The sequence below is a fragment of the Coturnix japonica genome, chromosome Z, assembly GCF_054131305.1.
Source record: "Coturnix japonica strain WE chromosome Z, WE-NBRP24, whole genome shotgun sequence".
Taxonomy (NCBI): domain Eukaryota; kingdom Metazoa; phylum Chordata; class Aves; order Galliformes; family Phasianidae; genus Coturnix; species Coturnix japonica.
In genome coordinates, this window is record NC_140702.1 from 60,205,963 (window position 1) to 60,231,872 (window position 25,910).

A 25,910-nucleotide genomic window follows, 5' to 3' on the forward strand; every position below is an offset into this window, starting at 1 on the left:
CATTAAGCAAATGAATTCAGAGGACTAGAGTTAACTTCATCAGAATACTGAGATGCTAAGATGTTTGCTGTTTTAGGTGAAATGTAAATATCTGGGGTGAAGGATGGCAGCACTTGGAGCAGATGAGACTGTGCCAGGAAGCTGATTTTGTCTTCTAAGGTGAGAGTATCAGTTAGAATGTCCAAACAGAAGACCACAAAGGGACTGTGTGACAGTGTATGACAAGGTTCTTGCACATGCAACAAAAACGTACGCATGGAAAAAAAAGAAATTGTGAACATCTCTGTGCAAAGTAACAGTTCTGTTCATTTGGGACAGGCTGCATTATTCAGAACAACAAAAAGCCCTAGGCAAAGCTGGAAGTACCAGGGGAGTGTGAAACAAAGCCATTTTGCCACCTCACAACTTCCCCCACCTGTAAAAATGTTAAGTGCTAGCAGAGATGAGTTGTTGCCACATTTCTGTTCTATCTGTAGAACTAGAATTGCTTAATGTCTTAAGTCTAACAGCCCAGGAAAGTTAAAATTATCTACCAAATGATCAGTTACACCCACATGCTGTCTTTCTCTTAATGGTAAGTTATCTGGAGAAGGATTTCTTGCAGAAAATCATTTGAGAAGGAAACATTAGAGAAGTTGGAATAGTAAGCCTACCAGGAGGCTGCCTTCTTGTTTGTTGGCACAGAGGCAGAATGTGCTCATGTGCTGCTCAGCCCAGGGCTGGTTAAGCTGATGGGAAGCAGATGGAAAGAAATGTGCAGAAGTCCAATGCTCACCTCTGCCTTACACTATAGTCAGCATGGTTGCTCAGCAGGGAGAGGGATATTTGCAAGGACTGCATGTTCTAAGAAACAAAGATCTCCATGGCTGGGCCTGGGGCTTTCCATGATTATCAGCTTTCCAGCTGATTAGTATGGCTGGAGCATTACGCTGTCTCCCCTCAGCAGCTGTTCACAGAGAGCTGCTACCTGCACAGGAGTCTCAGCAACACACTCATGCCTCCTTTCTGCAATTACCTCTTAGCAGCTGTGTCAGAGAGCCTCTGAGGTGTCTGCAAACTCGTGCTGTGGGGTCAGTACTGAACAGCACATTCTGGAGAGTGCCAGCTTCTTCCTCTGTGCGGCTGCTTGGCGGGTAGGAACTGGACTGGTGTGGTATTGTTCCTGTGCTTGGCACGGGCTTGCTGCATAATGTGATAATCCCTGCGGGTCAAATCTGGACTGTCCTTGGCCAAAAAGCTGTACTTGGAGGTAAACTTCTGACCTCGTGTCTTTTTTTTCCCCTGAAAAATATTTTGGAAAGAAGTGATTGCTATCCTTTCATAAGCCATTCCTCAATCCAAGGATCTGATTCTCCTGTGTGCTACTGTGGTTTATAAAAGAAACAGAGAGCTCTTTACATGGCCAAGAAGCTCCAGCAAAAACAATCACAGAGGCACTGCACTGAGGCAATGGAATTCTTCTGAAAAAGATCTTTTTGTAAGGTCTAAAACTGTGAAGTCCTACTCACACTTCAGCTCTGGCCAGTAGAAATAGCATTGTGTCTTGCACATTAATTATCTGAGCAAACTACAAAGCAAAGGACAATTATAAAAACAAACCAACCAAAAAAACATTTTTTTAAATTTTTTTTAAGAATAAAAGCTGGCACTTGAGGTGTTGTTGATGTAGTAACTAATGATAATCAGCATTTCTAGAGAGAGTTCTTAAGAATTCCACTGTTCAGTGCTAGCATGCATAGGATGACTATGTAGCTACAAGCTAAAACATGCCGCATTTCACCCTTAACTTGTTGTCTTGGGCACCAGCGCAGCATGGTGAAGTGAGCATGATGAAATGAGTACAAGGAAATTCATCTGAGAAAGCTGTAGTCTAGTAAATATTGCTCTCTCCCCAAACAATAAAAATTGCATTAAGAACAGGGGGAAAAGTACAGTTATGCTCATATAGCAATGCAACGTTTTCAGGCTGTATACTTAGACAGAGGAAGAACTGCAAAGAAAGGGAAATCTAGGTATTACTCAGTATCCTAATGTGCTATCCTAATGCTTTCTTACATGTAAGTATCAAGAGGACAGCAGATTTCGCTTACTGTCCACAGAATACTATCCCCAAATATTTAAGCACCCTTCACTTCGCTTCCTGTTTTTCATGTTATAATTTTAATATGCCCAATAATTGTAGCTGCAACTCCTTATAGATTCAAGTGATGTTACACAGACATCTACCAGCCTGATTTGCTGCAATCAAGTAATTGATCATTTGCAGACTATATCCTCATTTGCACCCAATAATTGTGTTGAAAGTTATTTGCAAATGCAGAAGTCTGTGATTTAAGAGTTGTGTCCTGAACTTGCTTTAAAAAATTGAAGATCAAGATTTAAGATCCATATGACTTCCATTTCAGAAGGGGCTGTCCTTGCAGATGTTAAAGGTAGAGAGCCACAATGAGACAGCATGGGTTGACTTTTAATTTATTTCCTGCTAAGATTGAAACCCTATGTGATGAAGAATGAGTCAAAAGAGAGGAGTCTTTAGTGGCTCAGGCCAGTGTCCCCTAACCTCGAATAGATGGCCCTGGTCCCTCTCTCCTCTCCCATCCCTGGTTGGTGAGGCAGTTTCCAGCATGTGTTCCTCACATATTTCTTATGAGGGAATCAGCGCTGCTGGTTTGTGTTGGCCCAATACCAAATGGAAACCAGCAGAAGAGATGGGGCCACTTGCAATCGATGGCCTTCCCACTCCTTCAAATGACAGTGAGCAACCATGCTGCCCATGCTGAACCTGCTTCTTGCTGATCTTGCTGTCTGAGCTCTGACTTTGAGATGTAGGACCCTGCTGGACATAGCTGTGTGCTCTGGTACCCCATCACCAGCAGAATTCCTTCTCCTCCTTCTCTCAACATGCCCCATGTTTTCCACAGACTGGAAATTATGCCACAGACTTTGTGAGCTTATGCACATCCAGGTGTGGTGCTTTGCATGGTGGTTGCTCCATACATGTGCCTATCCCTGTGGGAACACAGCAGAGAGCAACCAAAGATACCTATTCTTGTCCAGGATTTCGTATATCTGGCGACTCTGTCACACTAACAAATCTGATGGAACGGGGCATTTGGTACTTTTAAACACCCTGAACTATTGCTTACATCACTGGTGGTGCCCTGGCGACAGTTGTTCCTTCATGCTGGTAGGAGCAAAAAGCACTGCAGTGCAGAGGACACCGAGTGGCTTTTGTCTGCTGATCATGTACACAGGACACCAGAACTTTTTCACTGCTAGCCTGCAAAGGGTTCCAGCAATCACTGAGGCAAGCTAGAAGTACCCATATACAACTCAGAGAAACCACTACAGGCAAAGACACAGAGAGCAATCTGACTTGAGAGAGAAGAACTCAGATGAGATTCCCAGGTCTGGATGTTGATGCTCATGTGGTGTCTCTGTGGCATCTTTGCTGGTGGTAGGCCCTGATGCAGAGCTTGGCCCTGATGCTGAACATCTCATATATATGCAACTCCCAGACAGCTCCACCACTGTGCAGGACCAACCTGAGCAGCCTGCAGCACATGCTTCTGAGACCCATGTTCTTCTCTGCCAATCTGTCTGGTTCAGCCTGTCCTTCCTGCTGTCCGGTCCTCCTCCCTTTCCACATCTCCAGTTCTGCTATATTTCTCACTTTATTTTGATATCTTTCTCTTCTGTCCACCATGGAACTGAGGGACACCAGGACATCCATATGGTTGGATTAAAGGTGGGTATCCTCTTTCTGATGCTCACCCACAAGGGTTTTGAAAAAGACCACTCAGGAACCAGCCCAGTAACTAAGACATTTGCCAGTATTTGATTTCCAGTATTATGCAAAGCAGTAGTATAGGGTTTGAACATGCCTCCTGCTGTAAGAGTCATGGATAGGTTTTGAACATCAGCTGCATTCACCACAGCAGATGGAGTGCAATGATGTTGCCCATCAGTTTAGCTTGCCAGGCATGCATGGAAGTCAGGCAGACCAGAATTAATCTCGGCCACAGAGCAAGGATGCCACACTGGGGAACCAGTTTGTTCTTCTGCATTGCCAGCAATGGGGGTCTGTGAGAAAGACTCTCTATTGTTCTAATCTTCTATAAGCAATTCTAAATCCAACCTACCTAAGAGACTGAGTTATGTGTTCTCTGCCCTGAAGACGAAGGCTGTTAAATACACACCTCTGGTGCTGAGGACTGCTCTTGAGGGATGAACTAACTGTTCATTAGTATGCAGAGAGGTAGGAGCCTGACATTTATAGGATGGGAAAAGTAGTTCTGAAGATGAAATTTACAATACTTTCTTCAGGAGAAGGCGAGCCACATGTGCAATGTGATGAGGTGCTATTCTTGCTCATCTGTGGGAGGATGAGTGGGCACAAGCAAGTGCAGGGAGTTGACATGTTCTGCAAACATACCTTCCTGCATGACTACTGCTCACTTCTCTGTTAGGAGACAAAACCATGTTGGACCCTGTTTTTTGTCATCCATATGCGCTGAGGAAGGTGGGAAGGGCTGCATGGTTGCTGACTGATAAACAATATAGCACTGTGAGCAGGCAAAAAGTCCTCTCAGTGCTTTACCCTTACTCATGTGTCATATCATCAGGAGAGATGATGGGCAGTGCCAGACTATTGGTGCGGCCTAATTTAGCCCCTTCGCTGCCAGGGGCTGCTCTGGCCTTGCACACTCTCATGATGCCTTCTGTCATGCAGTCCACCTCTCCAGGCCACCTCTCCAGGCTTGTGATTTGTCCCAGCCTGCTGTCAGGGTCCATGCGTGCACCTAGAATCCTGCTCTCCCACACCACACACACAACTTCCACCATTTCCAGGGTCTATTCCTGTTACTTGCTTGTTTAGATTTAAATCATAATGGACAGGGCTGCACTTTTTATTTCTGGGTTATATAAAAATGGTGGCATTTTGATCTAATTTTAATATACCTTCTGTTAACTTTTAATTGTCTCAGTCTAAGACAGGGAAGGTAAGACTACCCCAATTCTTTCAAATTCTCAGTGTGTAATGGTTCAACGGCAGAGAAAAATCATTCTTATCACAGCAGAATGATTTCTCCTCTTGTTCCCATTCTCCTTTTCATGGTTAAAGAACTGTTTATGTTTAATAATGAATTTTCATTTTCAAATGTTCAAGCTTCTCCAGAATTGTGCTTGAAATTGGAACTCTATAGCAGATCTCAGCTTGGAAAAGATCATTTGTACAAAATTGCAAAGAAATTCAGTTGGCTGAATACTCGTGTAAGAATACATTCTATTTCCATTCTTTAAAAAGAACAGTCTAAACAGTGCTTACATGTTGACCTATCAGTGAAAAGAAATTGCACTGGAGCTGCTTAAATGTACATCAACCGCATCTTATATGATAAAGTGGAAAAGACTGCTATATGCTAAGTAAATTGTTTCAGTTATATTTAAAGATCCCCTCCACCAGCAGAGTATGCTAGATGTAGTATCTGAATTCTGAATAGAAGCAGTGTGAAGCAAAATGGCTGGTGCAGATGAGGTTATAGATATGAATGTTACTGTCATGCAACCTAAATAAGTTTATGGCTTTTTGATTGCTACACTCTGTGACTACTTCAACTAAATATCTCCTAAATAAAATGAAAATCAAATTGGCTTCTCCCATTACCATTCAAGCAGAAATTTTTGTGTTCTTAGAAGTAGGAACATAACAAACCATTCTTGTGGATTAGGCCGTAAATATCTCAGGACTTTAAATTCATCAGATAAGTGGAAAGCAGGGAGGGAAAATCGTTTACCACAGAAGGAGACCAAGAATACTCTTGAAGGTCTGCTGCAGCTCTGAATTAGGTGTAGAAATGACTATGGATTGTTGCTCCAAAGAACACAAATCTGTTGTTGAAAGTAACTTCTTGAGTAACAATGAAAAAAGGAAAAGAAGTAAGAAGGTTGGCTGGATCACTACCCTTGTTATCTCAACAGTGTAGAAAGATTTCTTGCTTTCTTTAAGCACAGATGCTTAGTATCACAAGTTCTGTACATGGACCATATGCAGCACAGGCTAGCAGTGATGGTGCTGACTCCAACTAATGGCCCAGAAACAGCTTATAAGAATTATCAGTCTCCAGTAAGTTCACAGTGAATGGCAATCGCTTGTGAAGAAGTATAGAGTTTGTGGTCACAGCAGATGGTTCCCTGTCTCTGACACTTCAAGTGTACAGAGGTCTCCTGAACACACTGTGGAGGGAGGATGCTTTGCTAGAACCTTTTGGGGTGAGTTGGATCAGGTAGGGATTTGTCATATAGTTCCTCCAGCCTTAGGCAAGTATTCAGAAAAATACCTTAAATACCAAAGGAGCATATTTTCTTTCAGTTATTTGGTTTGAAAGGTAAGATTTGTTTTTTTCTACTGTTTCTTTCTTTCTTTTGTTCTATTATCATTGTATTTCTTCAAGAGGAGACATGGGGACAGGCCTGTGCAGAGGAAGAATGTGATTAGCAATGACGAGAAGCTTCCAAGACTGGTGGGATAGTTGTTTTTTACTTTACCAAATGGGCATTCCTCAAAAAACTTGGGATAAAGACATAGAACTTGGGCAAGGTACATTGTCCATATTTTTTAGCACAAGCTCTCCCATTTTGCTCTCCCCCACTGCACCTTGGGACCTCATCAGGCTTGTTGTTTCCATAGGGAACCTCAACTTGCTTGATCAGTGACACAGATAGTGCTATTCAGCCAGAGAGGGACAGGAGGCTCAGGGGAGATGGGGTGGGATTTGTGTGGGTCTGCATCCACTCAGTGCTTATGGGGAAGGGCTGTGTGCTGGACAGCTTTGGCAGCGCCTTGTTCAGGCAACAGCATCTTTCATTCCCTCTGCATGTTAGGGTGTTTGCTTCAAGAAACAATAAAGCTGTCAGCTTGAGATTCCTGGTACTTATCAGGCTGTGCCCAGGCAGAGTACTCACAGCTGAGAATATTCTTTGGGACGATAAAAGAATTTCACTTTATTTACAGAACAAGCCCTGTTCCTCCTCCCAGGTTTAAGGCAGATGTTACTTTTCTTGGCATTCTACCAGTCATGGATCTCAGGTCTGCAAAAAGGAGAAGCCTAAGAAGCATTAGTCGGGTCCTGCCTCAGCACAAGCAGGAGTTTAAGGAGTTGCTTCTTTCTGCTCCTGAAAGAGGGCATTTAGCAATGGCAGAGGCAGGGCTGCTCAGTAGCCCTGTAAATCTACTTCACTGGAACGTTTCAAGTCCCTCTAAGCTTTGCTGAGGGGATTTCACGCGCCCTCCAAAAGAACTTTTCCTCCCTCCTATTCTTGCACACAAAAAATAGACACAGTGGAGTTTTCTCTTTGAACTTATTTTTCCTTCCAATGAAACAGCAGTGAGTGTTATCATTCAGCCAGAGTTGGAGGGCAGCAGCGCCCCTGGCCTGGGAAAATCGTCAGCACTCAGTATCGTGGGCTCTGGCCACTTTTGTGATGAACTCTCAAACGCTTTTCCATTTCCATGCAGGCTTTGTTTCTCCGTATTTAAATAAGGCTTTACATAACAGAATATTCTGGATGGGAACAAATGAATCTTCAGGCATTTCTAGAGAATGTGATGCAGAAAACAATAGGCTGAACCAAAATTGCTTTCTCCTCCAAACCCTCTTGTGGCTTTTCATTGTCACTGCCTATTCATTTATTGCTGCTTCTCTCTTGTGGAAGAAGTTTGGTTTGTTAACCTGATTACCTTTGTTGCGCAATGATAAATGACTTCAGCCCAGTTGCCAGTAGTCCATGATGCCTGGAAAATAAATCCACAAGTCCAAGTTGTTCTAACAATTTGCTGATATCTTTGGGGAAATATGAACCAAATTAATGGGATGCTTATGTAATCACTTACTAAGGCTATGACTAATTTGCATCCTGGCAGTGATAAGAGGAGATAAGATGATGTGGTATAAAATTACACTCCTTTTTTTCTCCATTCCTTGCACAGCTGTAACTCTGAAGGTTACATTCACTTCCTAGAAATGCTGACAGGTTAAAGGTGTCTGGAAGCATTGTAGGCTGGTTTTGGCCCAAGTGTCCTCAAGGTGATAACTGAGGGTTTCCAAAGACTTGAACACAAGCACCAGTTTGTTTTGTGAACTTGTGTGTCTTGTAAGGAGTGGAGAGTTCTCTGCATCTGCCTCTCGGGTACTCGGACACCACAGTGGATCCGCCACACTTGCCTGTATTCAGAGTAGTTCTGTGAGGGTTTTGTCCATCAGGAGAAGAGAGTGAAACTGTTTAAAAGCTGCTGCAAAGAATAAGTCAGTTCATTAAGCCAGTGAGGATGTCAGTATTCCATGAAGTTGCACTAAGAAACTGAAGCACTGGCTCTTTATCAAATGGGATGGAAACATCCATGACAGAAATCACTGGTAAAGGTTGCCCAAGGTGCTTGTAGATGCCCCATCCCTGGATGCTTTCAAGGCCAGGCTGGATGTGGCTCAGGGCAGCCTGGCCTGGTGGTTGGTGACCCTGCACATATCAGGGAGTTTGAAATGAGACCTTTTCAAGGTCCTTTTCAACACAGCCCATTCTATGATTCCACGATTCTATGATTCTATGATTCGACAATTCTACTGTTCCTTGATTGTAGGATTTTATGTTTCATATCTAGGCTTGCTCTGGGTCAAGTGCAACATCTTGCACTTGGCTTACTGAACCTCACTGGCTTCTTGTGGGCTCACTTTCCAAACCCACCCAGGTCCTTCTGGATGGTGCTTTCCTCCTACTGTCTTTACTGCATCACTCAGCTAAGCATCATCAGCAAACTTGCTGAGGTTGCTCTCAGTCCCACAGCCCATGCTGTTGATAAAGATGACAGAGCACTGCTCCCCAGATGGACCTGTGGGGGACACCGCTGGTGACCGACCTCTACCTGGATGTGGAGTCACTGACAACAAGACTCTGGCTTCCACCATCAGCCAGTTCTCTATCCACTGAACAGTCCATGCTTGAAATCCATCTCTCTCCAATTGAGAGAGAAGGAGATGCTGCGGGACCGTGCCAAAGGCATCGCACAAGTCCAGGTAGATGACATCAGGTGGCCCTCCTTGGACCACCAGTGCCGTCACTCCCATCGTAGAAGGCCACCAGATGGGTCAGGCATGATCAGCTCTTGGTGAAGCCGTGCTGGCTGTCCTGGATCACCTCTTCATCTCACATGTGTCCAAGCATCTCTTCCAGGAGCATCCACTTCCAGGAGGCCCTTTCAGATGCTCTCTTGGAGAGCGTGGGCCTACCGGGCCTTGCAGACAGCTCTCATTGCTGCCCCAGTTTCTCTCTAAAAGCACAGCTTCCTCACATTAGGTTATGGGGACAGACACGACACCAACACACTGATTGGAATTAATGCCAATGCTCTTTATTTATATTGGGATTACTGTGTCCAGGTCTAGGGCCCCAGTACAAGAAAGATGCAGAGCTCTTGGGTGGAATACAGAGGAGGCCACTAAGATGATGGGAGGGCTGGAGCACCTCTCCTTTGATGGAAGGTGGAGGGAACTGGGGCTTGTTTAGTTTTGAAAGGAGAAGGTTCTGGGGAGACCTCATTGTGGCCTTCCAGTTCTTGAAAGGTGGATATAAACTGGACAGGGAATGGCTGTAAACGAGGGTGGATAGTGATAGGACTAGGGGACTGGGCTTAAACTGTGAAAGGGGGCTTGAATTTGGTTAGATATTAGTTCTTCACAGGGAGGGTGGTGATACGCTGGAAAAGTCTACCGAGAGGTGGTAGATGCCCCAGCGCTGGAGGCATTCAAGGCTGGTTGGATGTGGCTCTGGGCAGCCTGGTGTGGTGACCCTGCACATAGCAGGGGGGTTGAAACTGGATGATCTGCAAGGTCCTTTTCTACCCAGGCCATTCTATTAGCCTTTGCTTTATGGTTTTCCATTTAGAGGTGGAAGGCTGGACAGCTTCCCAGCCCCCATGCTGGGAGCTCCACTGTGGTCACCACTGTTGGCAGCCCCTTCCACTCTGGAGCGGCGCGAGCATCGAACACTGCGGAGGTGAAAAGAACAGTGCACAGAGCGTTATGGGCTGAGTGCAGGGAAGTAGTGCAGGCAGGGCTCCAGCCCGACTCTCAGGATCTGCTGCCTATGGAGCTTACCAGGGGAGCTGCCGCTTCAGCTCCAGCTTCTTGCGGTTTTTCTCCACTGCGCTGGCAAAAGACTCTTGTTGGTGGATGTGCAGCTCCAACTTTCGCAGCACCTGAGCCGCTCGTGGGGGAAGGAGGCTGCAACAGGAGGAGAAAGTCATCCCTCTGCCTCTCTCCCCTCGTCCTGCCCCGCACCCCCGTGCTGCCCAGGGTCCCCAGCATTGCACCCCGCCAGCAGTTTTTGGCCTGGGCTGTGCCTGTCCCCAAGCTAAAGCATTGTCACAGGCGGCCAACAGAGTCCGCACACACTTACTTAGCATGCAGTACCAGCTTGGTCGATGCTCCCAATCTATCTCCTGGCACAGCTTCCACATCCTTCCTCCACCTCCTCACTTGTTGTCCCTTGGGCTGGGCTGGAGGATGCGGAACCTGCACGCTTACCCTGGCAAAGCTCTGCAAAGAGGAGACAGTGTCAGCAAACCAGCTGGGAGCACCGGGCTGTTTCCCAGAGCCCCTCTGTCAAGGGCCCTGCAGCAGGCCCTGTCAGGCAGAAGATTCAACCCTGCCAGACCACGGCTGCTCTCTGCCCTTCTCCGTGCAGGGCTGCTGCCACGCTCTCCTCCCAGGGAGGAGCAGGCCAGCCCCTGCCGTACCAGTTGGTGCCCCTGAGCCCTGCTGAACTTGCACCCTGGCTCAGAGGATGGCAGCTGCTGTCAACAGGGTTGATCCCTGATGGTACCTGCTGTGCGTGCTGGTCCTTCTCAGCACTCCAGGCATCCCAAGCCGCCCTTTTTGCCTGTTCCTGCTCTATTTGCTTGCGGTACACAGGCCTCATGCTCCTCGTGCTGTCTTCTTTTTTCCGTGATGCAGACACTTCCCGGAGCTCCTGCAGAAACACGGCAGCATACAGGATCAGCCTCAGCCCCTGGGGGCTTCCTTCAGCTCCACGCCCCTGCTCCTCGCCTCTGCCAGTGGAAGCACTCCAGGCCAGGCTGTGCTTACAGCTACCCGGTCTAGAGACAGGTGTCCCTGCCTGCAGCAGGGGATTGCAACTCGCTGATCTGAACTGTCCCTTCCAAGCCCAGCTGTTCTATGGCTCTATGATTCTGTCATTTGTGCAGTCTCAAGCAGCACAGTACCTGCAGCACTCTTTTATTGTCGTCAATCACAGGGAGCGCAGCGCGAGTCTGGGCAGCAGTCAACGCTTCCTTCTGCCCTGCTTTCTTTGTCCCACGGGAGCTGCCTGCACATGGTGGGAGCACACTGCAAACAGACACAAGAGGAGTCTGCAGGAGGCCAGGGCACCTTGGTCTCCCCCCAGTCTCCCACAACCATAAAGATGGGCTCTGGTGCAATGTGCAGAGACCCCTGAAGGGAGAAGAGCTTCTGCGATCAACAGGGATCAGTGTTCAGATCCCCCAGGGATCTGGGACCAGGGTGGGACATGAAGCTGGTGTGCCTGCCTCTGGCAATCATGCTGCACGCTTGCCATCCCTGGAGAGAACGGCTCTCCCTGGGACACACGTGTGTCAGAAGCCTTTCTGTGTGCCCCAAGCTGGCATGTTTAAAGGAGAGGCCGCTCCCCCATGAGCGCACACGTCTCCTTCTTTTCGCCCAAGGCTCTCACCTGGCAGAAGGCTTCTTGGCCACGTCTTCCTGCCTTGAGCCTGACTCGCATAGCAGCAGCATGGATGGCGGAAGTGACTTCTGCCTCTGCAGCAGCCTGCCACCAGGGCCCACTGCAACCAAAAAAGGAAGAATCTTTTCAGAGCAGCTCCACGGGCACAGCATGAGAACCACAATGCAGTCACCATGCATGGGACAGCGTCCATCTCCTTGCAGCTGGGACCCGTTCCCTCACCTCTACTCATCTTCCGCGCTCCATAAGCAGCAGCCTCTTCTCTGCTCATTTTCATGGTCAGTTGAAACCTGGAAACAAAGAATGACAGCCCTTGAAGAAAGATGGCCTGCTACCCCCCGCAGCTGGTCGGTGGTATTTATCTATGGGTTGAGCAAAGCCTGGCACCCTTTTCCTTCCTGGCCATGCCAGACCAGCACATGTAGCTCAATTTCCTCTCCACGTGCAGTCCGTTCTCTCTGATGGGAATTGGGACAGGTTGGGCACCAGGAATGAGGCCATGAATCCCCATCACTCCGGGAGAAGACACAAACAGCCAAAAGGCAGCAGGAGTGAAGCGGGAGCCACAATTGCCAGGATTTCTCCCCGACTGGCTGCTGAGCACGGAGACCCAGCATGGCACGTTCCAAAGGAGGAGTTATGAAGAAAGACTGTCTCTTGGCCGGCCAAGTGCTGCAGAGGAAATGCACTCACCTTGGTAACATGTGGATCCCATCAGCGATGGTCTCTGGCCCCACATCGGCATAATGTTTTGGCCAAGTTCTCTGCAAAGGGACACAGACCTGCTGGAGGCTTGCCAAGGCCATTTTGTCATGGCTTTTGCTGACAGGAAGCAAACCTGGCTCCCATACCAAGAGAGAAAGCTGCTCAACGCCAAAGCCCCTTCCATGAACATCAGAGCTTTGTTCTGCTCTGAAGGAGCTGGATGGCAAAATACTGGGGCCATGCAAGAGCACTGCCAGGCTTTCTGCAGGGGCAGAGATCCAGGAAATCTCTTTCCCAGTGGAGAAAGCCGTGGGGGCAAGCATGGGGAAATGCCTTTGACTGGCCTGCCACAGCCAGGCTGGCCATCTGTGAGCTGATGGTGCACCCTCGAAACCTCCTCAACTTACAGTGTGGAGCATTGCAATTATGCTGGCTTTGCTCTCCAGCGTTTTGACGCAGCTGTGGAAAAACCTCATGCAGAGGAAGTTGTCGTGGCATGTCATGACGCCAATGTTTTTGAAGAAGAAGGAGACGTCAGCCTTGCTCTTCAGGAGGTGCCAATACAAGAGAATGGTCTCCTGTACGCAGCGCTTCACCTTGTGCATTGAGATGCCGACGACGCCCCCGAGCTGCCGATAGTTGAGCAGCTCAATCTTGACATCATCTGCAAGGAGAAGGAAGATCCTCACTGCCACAGCAAGCCACATTCCCATGCAACATTCATCACCAAAGCCCAGAGAAAAGGTCCTTCAGAGAAACAGCTCTTGGGCTGCTGGAGGAACTCACGCTGCACCCCAAGCTTTGCAGACAATTCTCAGCTGATCCCAGCCATTTCCAAAGAGCAGGGAGAGCACACCTGGCTGGATGCGGACAGGGAGGGGGAAGGTGGCTGCTGCCTTCTCACCAGGGATGATGTCGTTGGGGGACTGGAGGTCCTTCAGCCATATCACCCCAATGTCCAACTGAAAGACGGGTCTTCTAACTGGAACCGCCAGTTCTTTGCTGTGGAACTCCTCTTGGACCACAGCAAAGATCCCGAGTCCTGGAACCAGGACTCCCTGCATGGGGAAACAACAGCAAGGCTGACGAGCATGTACTATATGGGCAGCAAAAGCCATGAACATCAAGAGCATGGGGTCAGTGCTCTCCGCCCTTCCTGTTCCCAAAGGGTAGGCGGGTGAGATGCAGATCTCTGGAAAGCCTTGGAAAACTCTGTGATCCCTGCGATACAATCAGCTCCGCTCAGTATTTCCCAGCATCTCCTGGCTAGAGAAGAGCCCGGGGATTTACAGCTCAGGGGTTAAGCCTGGGACCCATTCCCAAGGGCCAGAAAAAAAAAACAACCTATTTCTCCCTTTGCTCTCCCAGTTCTGACCACAGGGCAGAGTGAAGCCCCCGTGTGTGCCAAAAAGTTGCTCAGGGCAGCCCTGGCCTTGGGTTTCCCTCCCAGCTGGCCAACAAGCTGCTCTGGGCACCTGGCTTGGGCTCCATGTGCTGCTGCAGTGCTCAGGCAGGGATTGCTCTGCGGGACCCACACTGTGGGATGGGAAGGACTGAACCCTTCTCCAGGGTGAGGGATACCGGGACACCAGCCCACCTTGTTCAGCTTCATCTGTTCCATGATGAAATCTGACACAGCATCCCAGACCGCCACAATCACTGCAAAGGGAAGAAAAGCCATGTCAGTCACCTGGGCAGCCTCTTCACAAACTCTTGGCAAGCTCCTCACCCAGACAACGATTGACACGGGCACACGCAAACACCCCGGAAAAACACCACCAAGGCTTTTCTGTTAGGCTTTGCTCTGATTTCAGCCTCATTCAGAGCCCTGAGGGAAATCGGGGACATAGGAAGCCTCTGGGACATGGGATGTCTTTCCTCCCAGAGCTGGAAGTGACAGAAACGCCACCTCCCATAGAAACCTGGCCTTGGACTGCCCTGTCACCATGCCTAGAGGAAGCAGGGGGCTCTTGTGCAATTCTACCATTGGGACCTGGCTGCCACATGGTCCCCAGAGCCTAGCGGGACCCTAGGGTGGGGCTCCAACAGCAGCCCCCAGCCATGTCCAGCCAACTATAGAGAGCAGAAGCTGCGGTTTTTCACAGCTCACAGCCCCATGCAATGCCTTGGGAAGGGGGTCCGGGAAGCCCTACCTTTGGCGGAGAGATCCATGAGTGTTGGGAATGTGTACGCCAGCTCTGAGCTGATGGCCACAGTAAAGCAGCTTTCCATGTTGCTTGCCGATAGCCCTCAGCTCACAACGAAGGATTTTCTCCTTGGCTACTCAGCCAACAATTCTCTGCAAGGTGCCCCTGCTCCTCCACGCACCAGTGAGGCTCGCGCAGTGCAGCTTTGCTGCCCTGACCTGACTCCTGGCCACAGAAGGACAGAGCTCCTGAGCAGTGCTGCAGCAGCACCCAACCCTTGCAGGGAAGTGCCGGCACTGCCACTGCCCCGGGGAAGCTACCCTTGTGATGCAGCTCATCACACTGTAACATCAGCCCGTGTCCCTTGGAGCTCTGTGAGGTCACCAGCACAGAGAGGGCCCCTCACAGCCAGAAAGACATGGAGGCCCTGGAATGTGATCAGAGCTGGGCAACCAAGCTGGTGAGGGGTCTGAAGCACAATGGGGCCGTATGAGGAGAGGCTGAAGGAGCTGGGAATGTTCAGCCTGGAGAAGGCTCAAGGGAGACCTTATTGCTTTCTATAACTTCCTGAAGGGAGGTTGTGGTGAGCTGGGGGTCTGCCTCTTGTGTCATTAGTGACTGGACTGTGGGGAATGGTTTCAAGCTGCAGCAAGGGAGATTCAGGCTGAACATTAGGAAATATTACTTCTCAGAAAGGGTGGCCAGGCACTGGAATGGACTGCCCAGGGAGGTGGTGGAGACACTGACCCTGGGGGTGTTCAAGGAATGACTGGATGTTGTGTTGAGGGACATGATTTAGTGGGAGCTATTGGTAATAGGTGAACGGTTGGACTGGATGATCTTTTAGGTCTTTTCCAACCTTGGTGATTCTATGATTCTATGATTCTAGGAAGTTGTTAGAAAGGGCCAGTAGGAATTTCTTTGGGGTTTTGCCTGAAGTGTCTGCCTGAGACAGCCCAGCACAGAAATCTCTGCCCAAATTGGCAGAAGTGGCAGGGACACTCATAAATCATCTAGACTAAACCTTAGCATTGGCATTCTTCTTTTCCCTAGACCTAAATTTTGTTTGTTTTGTTCAAGGCTTGTACATGAGTGCAGGACCCCATGGTTGCTGCAACACAGGAGTCAGAGAAACCAAGCAGCCTGTGGCAGCAACTGGAGAAGCTGGGCCACCCAGTGCCATTGCTCATGTTGCATCCACCTTCATCCCATTTAATGGGAAAGGAAGCTAGAAGGTTTAAAAAATGAAAAAAGTTTGTTATAAACACCATCATTACAGAAGCCCAGCTTCCTTGGGAAGTCAAGCTAAAAATGAGGGTTAAGTACATTTTCACAGTGGTGTCTGTATTCTGGAGACAGTACAGGGGAGTATTGAGCCTTGCTGGTCCTAAGCAAACTCCAGTTAAGACTTCTTGTCAATGGCACAGTGCATACGGTGATGAGTTTGGATACTGGAAGCAAGTCGTCTGTCTAGGGGCAGCTGTGCTGTTTCTGGTGTGGGAGTCAGTTCATCAGTTTGAGGAGCTCTGTGGTACATCGCATTGTGTAGTGCAGACATAATTAATTCATCATAGTAGTGGAACTCCCTGAAAATGTTGCTCTCCAAGTGTAGATCAGAGGCCAAATTTGAGGTCATTCGAGCAAGGAAAACTGAAGATGCAACCCTTTTTTTTTTTTTTTTTTTAAGCATCAGATGCCATCCCAGTGTTACTGCTGTTGAAATATGTTATTTGTTGCTCAACACATCTGGCTATCAAACAACAACTTTGATCCTGCCCAGGCTGCTAACAGTCCTTGGAGCTTGGTGCGGAATAACACCCAAGGTCCCTTGGGAAAGGTAAAAACTATAAAACTAATATAACTATAAAAACTAATGGGTGTACAGTTTGGATCTCTCTGGATTAAGATAAAAATTAGGAATGCATGTACAGCAGAGCAGGACAGGTTTTATGGGCAGTTTTTCGCTGACAGCTCTGGGGATATGAACTGCAGGACTGCCAACTTTTCACCTGCAAGCTGCAAGGGCTTTTTTTTTTTTTTTTTTTTTCCTTTTTTTTTCCCCCCACATTTCTCCTTGAGAGCAGAGCCTTTGTTCACATGGGCCATGTGGAAAAGGCCTCTGAAACTACATGCATGCCCTGTTGCTTCTGAAAGCTGCTGTGCCTTAGCAGAGCCTGAGGACAAATATAGTCTGAGGCTTTTTGACACAGAATATTCTGTAGAATCTGCCTTCTCACACACATGTGCTTTCTTATTTACTGCTCTAAAGCTTCCGGCCTGCCCACTACCAGTAAGCACAAATACTGACTTGCTGCTGCAAGGGGGTTTGGTGGAAATTGGGAATCCCTCTGTCATTGTGTTTTTGTGGAGGGAACTGTAGAAAGAGATCTCTCTACTTCGCTTTCCAGACTTCAATAATTTTTGTACTTCGTAGTAGGAAAACAAACAAACCAAACCAAAACAAAGCAGAAAACAATCTCTCCACAAACAGGCTCTCTGACCTTGTACCATTGTTCCAGTATGTCATGTTATCACAGTCCAAATGCTTTACTGCTTCTCTTTGAAGAGACTTGGCACCTAGCACTTCCTCATAGACCCCACACTGAGAGATGATGACCCTGCAGCGAACTTGCATGGGGCCCATCTGTGCCTTCAGTGCATGGGAGCAGATTTCAGGGACAGACATTTCCCTGTCCCTCTCACTGTGATCGTTTATGTAGGAATCAGTGGGACAGTTTGGTGGGAGATATCAGCGACCACGTCAGAAAAGGAGCATTGCTGCCATGTCCTCAAAGCGTCAGTAAAATGAATTGCTGTTATGTAAGGAGGTTAATGGTGCCTGATACTTTCCAGAACATTAAGTCAACATTTAAAGGCTTAAAGTATAATTGACTTAAACCTCCCAATACGTGGAAATCTGGAGCTTTCATTCTGCAATACCCCTTTCACAACCACCTTAACACTCTTCTAACCACAGAGGGAGCTTGCCAGACTGTGCTGATTTCCAGCTCTGGGAATGTGCTGGAGTCCAGTCAGGGGACAGGGAAGTCCCATAGGGAAAATATGCATTTAAGTCAGAAGTAATGAAGTAGAGGCTAGATCAGCTCTATGTGTCCTTGCTTGTCTGTCCCACTTGGGTGGAGAACAGGCTCCATAGGAGCTCATGGCAGACTGCAACAAGGTTCATGCCTCTGAACCCTTCTGTTGCTCATGAGGCAAAGAGATGGAGCCTTTCCAAGCCACTTCCATTCTCTCCTGGAGCCTCTCAAAGGCAGAGCAGCAGTACTTAATGACAGCCATAAATCATTAAATAATTAAGCACGCAAGCTATAAAAAAACATGTGCAAACAAACCTTGTGCAGCAATGTATACATTGAGTTTGAGGTTAGAAAGCTAACATATTGCTACATTCCTACAAAAACATAGCCAGTGCTGTGCTGGAGATCAAGATTATCTGTGTGGGGAAATACTCCTCTTTCTCCCATGAGCTATTATTATTGGCCTGAAAAAACTCATTACCATAGTTATATGGAAGTTAGCAACCGGGGCTAAAGTTCAGGCAGCCAAGTCTTAAAAATGTTGGCACATTCTGTGAAGCAGAGATGCCAATTTCATTCCTGTTTATTCCAGTGTTTTTGTATTATATCCTAGCAGTCTTTATAATCAAAGATTTTTGCCAAATCCCTTCACTTCTTCTTGCATTTTCCATGGAGTGCGTATCCTCTCTGGGCATATGAGAGCAGCCTGGCCTGATGGTGGACTGTGGCAGGAGCAAGAACTAAGAGCTATGGCAGTGGGCACTTGAGTGGGGTCTGCTGGAGTTTTCCTTCCACCAGGCTGAGTTTTCATTTACTTCAGTTCTGCTGCTTCTGATTCTTCCACATCTCTTTTCAGTCATGCTGGACTCTACAAGATTTAGTGGGCAAGGGATGTCACCAAATGGACTTGAGCACCAAATCTTTCATCCCTGCCACAGCAGCAAGATGTGCAGGGATATGTATATATCCAGCAAGACATTCACCTCTGAAGAGAGCATTTCCACATTAGTACTGAATCCTGAGGGAGCAGGGTACCCCTTTACCTCCAGATACTGACTTTGGAAAGATGGATATTTTTAATTCAGTCTGAGATGAAATAGCTCAGACACGTTTCTAGCATTTGGAGTGGCCTTCATGAAAGGGCTGTCTGATTTCCTTCTCTTATTAATCTTGGATTATACTGTATTAGCTCCTCTGGTGCTTGCATGTGTGACCTGCCGTAGGAAGCCTGCATGACCAGCTGGAACGTGATTTCCCAAGTCATCAGCAGGGAAAGAGATGCAGCCCTGGGGCTGCTCCCTCCTTCTTCTGCTTTACCTCCTGCCAGAGAGCTAACAAGGCTACAGGATGTTCCTTGTTTTGTTTGACGTTATTTTCTCCACACTGTAATATCACAGAAAAACCAAGGGCAGATAGTGCTCTTTGATCTGATAATTATGAACACGCTGGCAGAAAACCATTGTTATATACAAGTGTTTCAAAGCAGTGCAAAAAGCAGGAAGGTAGGATTAAGATATACCCAAAATGAAATAATTATGTTAGACCGGATGGATTTGTTTTCTGCCAAATTCTTCCCTGCCTCTTGCCAGCAAATAATATTGCCAGATGGTAAGAGGTTGAAAATTTCTGGTCATGTTTGTAAAAGCTGTCACTTCTCTAATTGCATAGATCTGCCCATAGACCTGAAGGAAAATGTGATCCCAAACAGCAACGATACGCTCAAACCAACAAGTATGGTCATCTGCTAGCCACTGAACACCAAGGGCTTGTTTCCTCCAGTTGCAGTGCATGGCGGTATTTGGCACTGTTTATAGTTCAGTTTGAGAATGTTGTGTAGATTTACTTCAAGAAAAGATACCAGACTGAGAGGGAAATTTTCAGTATATTGAATTCTGGGGGCACTTCAAAAGAAGGTGACAAGAATTCAGTATAGGAGAAAGAATTCGCAACTCAAAGCACATCTATAGGGGCAGTGCTACCTCATCATGTCCCAGCTTCATGGGCTTAACACGGGAGTGACTCTCCTGAGGTTTGTGGTAACACAACAAAATAAATGCAGTGTGTCTGGGGAATCATTTGGGGCTGTGGCTGTCTGTGGAGCAAAATATCACTCATCAAATCACTGGGGTACAAAAGTCATTCAGGACTGCAAGATGCTTCACAGGCTAATGGCCCAAATGTCAATGTCCAGCCCAGAGTGAGTGGTTCAGTGCCACTGCCTTCAGTTGAATTGTGTTAGTGAAATTAATTTTGACTATGTGCATATGAAAACTTCATAAATTAAGACCTGATGCCCCCCAGGCATGCAGGGAAGGGTGAAAATGCGTGACCTAGTTTTATGGAGGATGACCACTGCTTTCCTCTCCTCCTGTGGTTTAGACACTGGGGGTGGCTTAAGCACTTCTGCTACAGTAGATGGCAGGCTCAGAGATCTGGGTAAAACAAAGGGCTTTGAAATGAAACCGAAAATGCAGCAGTATTTTCTTAGGTCCAGAAAAATAAAATAAAATAAAATAAAATAAAATAAAATAAAATAAAATAAAATAAAATAAAATAAAATAAAATAAAGCAGACAGATCAGAGAAAAAGTTGTGCAAGGCCTTCTGGTGCCACTAGCTCTGCTCAGGGTTGCTTCTGATGCTCTCACCTCTTGGATGCACTGAAGGAGGATCCAGCAAGTCCAGTTACTAAGGTAGGTCCTCCTGGGCTCAAGAGAGACCCCTCTTCACTAGGATGAGCACTGGTTGCCTGCAGGCCCCTGTCAGGGCAGAGAGCCCTGGTGTGTGACTTCATTCAGTAATATCCCCCAGTTTATTAAAGCTCCTAATAGCACAAAGCAACACAAGAGAGATTGTGGTAAAGATTTCACACACTGTAATAGATATGTTAGAGGAGGTCTTTGGTCATGCTGGAGCTGCTCAGCACTCCCAGGGCCTGCTTGCCCCTTACATGGCCTCTTCCACACCCCAATTTCTAAACAGAACATGCATATCTAAGCACACATGTATATAGGCACATGTAAAAACTGGATCTATGCTCAGAGTTACTACTAGCAGGGATTGCTATGATACCACATAAAAACATTTAAATATAAAGTACTGGAGTTGGCATCCTTCAGAAATGCTGCAGTTTTGCCAAACTTGGCTGACTGAACATTAGCGCTGGATACAAACTTCCATATAACTATGGTAATGAGTATTTTATAGGCCAGTAGCTCAGAGGATGAAAACCGCTTCCCTCCCCAGAGAAATCATCCCAAGCTATAGTGCTAAGTATGCAAACAAGGATGCTGGTAAGTAGCACTGAGTCCTGCTTTTGTAGTTTTTCTACATATGACTTCACATTTGTTTTATTTTTTTTTCCATAGGCAAAAGGCTAAGGAAAAAAGAGCCCTACCAAAAACAATAGTTTAGTTTCAACCAGCTGCACAACAGTTTTGACCTGGCTGCCACGTGTTTCTTCTTTGCTTAGTCAGTTCAGATTTTAGAGCCTTACTTTGCAGCAGTGAAATTCTCTCTTAGACGTGGCCCCAGCACATAGAAAAGTTATTCTCATTATGTGCTGCTTGCAGGTTACACCCATGTGGTTTTTCTGCAGGGAGCTGTTGTGCAGAAGGACACTTTCTCCCCTTGCTGATCTCTAGATCAAGAGGATGTAGAATTGTCCATGCAGCAAAAGGACTACAGGGAGTGAGCACAGACTTTCATGGCAGGCTACTTTTTAGCCAACTCTGTCTTTATTCTGTTTTCAGTCAACTGATGGGAATTACTCTTATTTTAAATGCCTGAGAAACAGCTGTTGGTCCAGAAGGCAATGTTGATTTGCAAGTGCCAACTTTGTCAGACCGCAATTAAAGGCAGGCTAGAAAAAGAACATTCCAACCCAGCTTTTGTTGCCTCAGTGCAAACATTGCTTTTTCTTTTTTATTTATTTTATTTATTTATTATTTTTTTTCCCACCCAGTTTGATTTGGGAAAGTTTGTACATTAATGGAAAAACAGTCAAGAAGTTCTGAACTGGTATTGCCTTGGCCATGAACCTGTTAATGGCTTTACTGTTGTTCCTGAGAGAGTGGGGACCACATTATTCACATCACAGGTGGGGCCTGGAAAGAATGAGGCTGGATCCACAGCTCAAGAGGCACTGCTATGCCCTGTGGCTGGAATTTGCTGCCAGCAGAAAAGAAGGAAGTTGAGAAAACTTTGCTGGAGTTAAGTTGTGCAAAATAACCTGGAAATGCAAGAATGCTGTAGAGAAGGGGGAGGCTCCTGAGGGAACAAAGTCTGAGTCAGGCGGCCCCTCAATTGAAACGCAGAGGAAAAATTAGGTTATCTGATGATCTGTGGGAAATGTGAGAATTGAAGCATACCGTGCTTGAACTCATACACAGGTTGGAAAGAAGTATGTGCGTGCAAGGAATATGCTTTTTCAATCCAACCTTTCCAGCAGTATGCACTTGGACAAGAGCATTCACTGTTAAGAGGGGCCAGTAAGGAGGTTGTCAGCATTTGCTGATGCAGGCAGAATGATTCAGGACAATGCTCAAATCAAAATAAGCTCTCAGAACCATACTGCATCTATAACTTGAAGTGAACATGATAAAAATGGTTTCATTCTCTTGCTCGAGAAAGTAGCAAGGCTGTGGTGAGGCTGCTAGACTAGAAACATCTTACTGATAACGATCTCATCTGCTCAGGTTTCTCCTGTACCTTGTGGTTGTTTTGGCACAGCTAAGAGATCCCCTGTTGTTGTGAGTTCATGACAAGATCACACCTTTGCAAGTGATAGCAGGTTCAGACGTGTTAATTGTGCTGCAGTGCTGGGGCTGACACAGCAGTCTGGAGCTGGGGGCCTGAGGTGCACACGGAGCCACTGCCTACATGGAAATGAATTAGGCACTGAACTGAAAAAGGGACAGCTGCATTTGGGTTTGACTATGGCTTTTCCTCTGCAAGAGAGATTGCAGGGGGGTTGGCGCATTACCTTCAGAAGCAGGTAGAGAAAAGTACATTTCATTTCAAAAATTAAATCCTGATGGACTTAAATCCAGCATTGCCTTCAAATACTCTACATTTTTTCATTTTCACCAATCTGTAGATCATGCTGAATGACCTCTGTGTGTAGTGAAACAGGATCCTCATGTACGTGTGGTGTTTTCTTTCCAGTTGTTTGACTTCCTCCTTGTTGTTACAGTTGCTAATTGGAAGAATTTGTTGCACTGTGAATCATAACATATCATTAGAAAAAATTGTTTGCTTTTGGATTACATCCTGGATTCCCTGGGAGCATACAGCACAGCTGTACAACAAGAAATGTATCTACAGGTCAGGAAAGGAACTTGTCTTCGTGAGCTGCCTGCAACAGCCTGTGTGTGAGAGTGATTTGGAGAAGGCTATGGCCTCTGCTTGTATAATCTCAGCAGATGTGAGCACTCCAGAACCGATTCTGGAGGTTGTGGATGCCCCGTCCTTGGAGGTGTTCAAGACCAGGTTGGACGGGGCCCTGGGCAACCTGATCTAGTAAAGGCATATGTTTGGTGGCCCTGCTAGGCAGGGGGGTTGGAACTACATGATCCTTGAGGTCCCTTCCAACCCAGGTCATTCTGTGATTCTGTGATTCTGTGATTCTTTACTAGAGTGATATTCTGGGTGAGATTCAATATACTTGCTATAAGAGATAAGAGAACTTCTCTTACTGTATGTCGTTCTGTTCAGTAGCTCTCATCTGTTGCTTTTCTAGATCTGGCAATCTGTCTTCAAAATTGTTGCACAGTAAAAAGTTAAAATACTGATGGCAGTTCCTTAAAAAAAAAAATAAATATATTCTACTTGGAGAAAAATGATCACAAGCATCTTTTTTACATAGCAACAAATAGCTCCAGCTGTTACTTCTACTTAGAAGCCCTCCTGGCACTATGTCCTCCCTTTTATCATTCATCAGTTGCTTGAGTGTAACATCACTTATAGCACATTAATAACAGAGAAGCAGAGGAACTCTCCCTTTAAGAACTGTTCTCAGGTCAGAATCTGGAATTGAATCCTCTTTTGCTTTTTACAGAAAAGGGTAGCTACAGGCGTACTTCTGAGAAACCACAGTAGGAAAGCACAAATTTGTGTCTTCTTTTGCACTTTCATTTCTCTGTTCTTTCCTTGTTCTGTGCAATTTAGTGATATAAAACTTTCACAAGCATTTAGTGAGAAAAACGTTGTCTCTAACAGTATTTATTCTGAAAAATCATTGAATATGTACATTTAATTTTTACATCAAGATGTTCTCCACTGTTAAACAGTGAGATGAAACTGAGAGGCTCAGGCCTGTCTGTAATAAAAGCTACCTCATAGGGGTTAACATGTTTGGAAAGAACAATGGAAAACAATAGAAGGAACTGAGGGCTTCTGGTAATATTTCTAATCCTTGACACTGAGGATTGTTTAACTGATCAGTTTAAATGATCGTATAAAACAAACTGCTTCTATTAATGTAAATGTAGACCCTTGTCCTACATGACCAGAAGCTGCCCAGGCTGGGAAGTAAAATGATCTGGACTGTTTGTTTGGAAAAAGAAACACGATAACTTGCGCAGATCCAAGTTTCAGCACATCCCATCTCAGAAAGAAAGAAGAAGAAAGAAGAAAGAAAGAAGAGAGAAGAAGAAGAAGAAGCAAGGAGAAAGGAGAAAGGGGAAAGGAGAAAAGGGAAGTAAGGAAAGGGGAGGAGAGAGGAAGGGAGAAGAGGAGAAGAGGAGAGGAGAGGAGAGGAGAGGAGAGGAGAGGAGAGGAGAGGAGAGGAGAGGAGAGGAGAGGAGAGGAGAGGAGAGGAGAGGAGAGGAGAGGAGAGGAGAGGAGAGGAGAGGAGAGGAGAGGAGAGGAGAGGAGAGGAGAGGAGAGGAGAGGAGAGGAGAGGAGAGGAGAGGAGAGGAGAGGAGAGGAGAGGAGGAAATACAAACAATGCATATATACCCACTTTCTGCATCATGCTCCAGGCACATGCTTGTTGAAGTTTATTCCTTGGCTGAGTAATAAGTGCCCATAGCCTTGCAATAGACTGCTTTAATATTCAGCTTAACTTCATTCCCATCTTACTGATTTGATTTAAGAGTGTGAACAAAGTAAGCACGCTCACATGGCACTGGAAAGAAATATGGTGCAAAGTCTTAATCATCTGACAGTATGGAGACCAAGGAGTTCATAATGCTAGCATGCAATTTCTGTAATTGGTCTTCTCTTTGAGATCTGACTTCCCCACTAATCAGCTCCAAGGAGGAAATCCTGATCCCCACTGAAGTCAATGGCAAAATTCACAACATCCTCAACAGAGCCAGGGTTTCATTATTATATTTATGTATGATGGAAGTAATTGAATCAGAGCAAAGCAGACTGCTTTTTACGTATGAATATATTTTATGTAACAGTTCTTTCATTCACTGATTATTTTATGCAATGACATTTTAATTTTTCAACGTATTTGGTACTTACCACAGTAATTACTCAGTAGAAAAACTGTGGAAGACAATTGTAGCCTTCGAAGTGATGATCTGTTTTGAAACTAAGCTTAAATCTATCTACACATATCTAATGTAAGAACGCTAATTGTAAGCTAATGATTTACAACTGGTATGCACACGTTTTTCTGGCCCTTTTCACTGTTCATAGATTCCCTGTAAATAAATTGTGAAATCATGTGAATTTCACTCCTGTTCCAATCAGGACATGGATTCCAACAGGAAATTGCTTGGGGGCTACAAGTGATTTATAAATACTTACATATTACATAACTGAGTATGTCACAGGATGTTCTTTCATCTACGTGGAGGATCCAGATTTGTCCAGCTTGATATCCAACTTATGTTGTGTGACACATGATACTTGTATCTTCTTCTGTACAATGTGAACCTTTGACTAACGGAATCTGAACCTGGTGGGAAGATGGTGGATGGTGGTGAATGTGAAAGGTTGCAGACAAATCAGCAATTCACTGGGTAGTTTTAAAGATTTCTTGACATTAAATCTTTACGGAAAATTCTCAGTAAAATGTCAAGGAAATTTTTAGAAAGGAAATTGAGGGAATTGAGGCTAGCTGAGTATAAAGAGAAGATACTAATGACAGAAAATAAGGGTAGTACCTTAGATGGTACTCCTGCTTATCAATAAAAAGGGGCTCTTTCATTTTTTTGATACACGCTGTCCTCTGTGAAGGAGCTTCAGTTGGTATTCAGGTGTTTTTAAGCCATGGAAGGAATGCC

At 46.1% G+C, this 25,910-nt stretch overlaps 1 protein-coding gene across 1 annotated transcript; it reads right to left on the reverse strand.

Moving 5' to 3' along the window:
* Positions 1 to 9,384: 9,384 nt before the first annotated feature.
* Positions 9,385 to 25,389, reverse strand: LOC107305886 (uncharacterized). The gene is made up of 12 exons (XM_085529512.1): positions 25,144 to 25,389; positions 14,081 to 14,142; positions 13,388 to 13,541; positions 12,891 to 13,147; positions 12,472 to 12,542; positions 12,001 to 12,068; positions 11,767 to 11,878; positions 11,279 to 11,402; positions 10,879 to 11,025; positions 10,453 to 10,592; positions 10,152 to 10,277; positions 9,385 to 10,042 (listed from the first exon to the last, which is right to left on the reverse strand). The coding sequence occupies exons 2-12, from the start codon at positions 14,102 to 14,104 to the stop codon at positions 9,922 to 9,924; spliced, it is 1,344 nt and encodes a 447-aa protein (XP_085385638.1). The 5' UTR covers positions 14,105 to 14,142; positions 25,144 to 25,389; the 3' UTR covers positions 9,385 to 9,921.
* Positions 25,390 to 25,910: the final 521 nt, after the last annotated feature.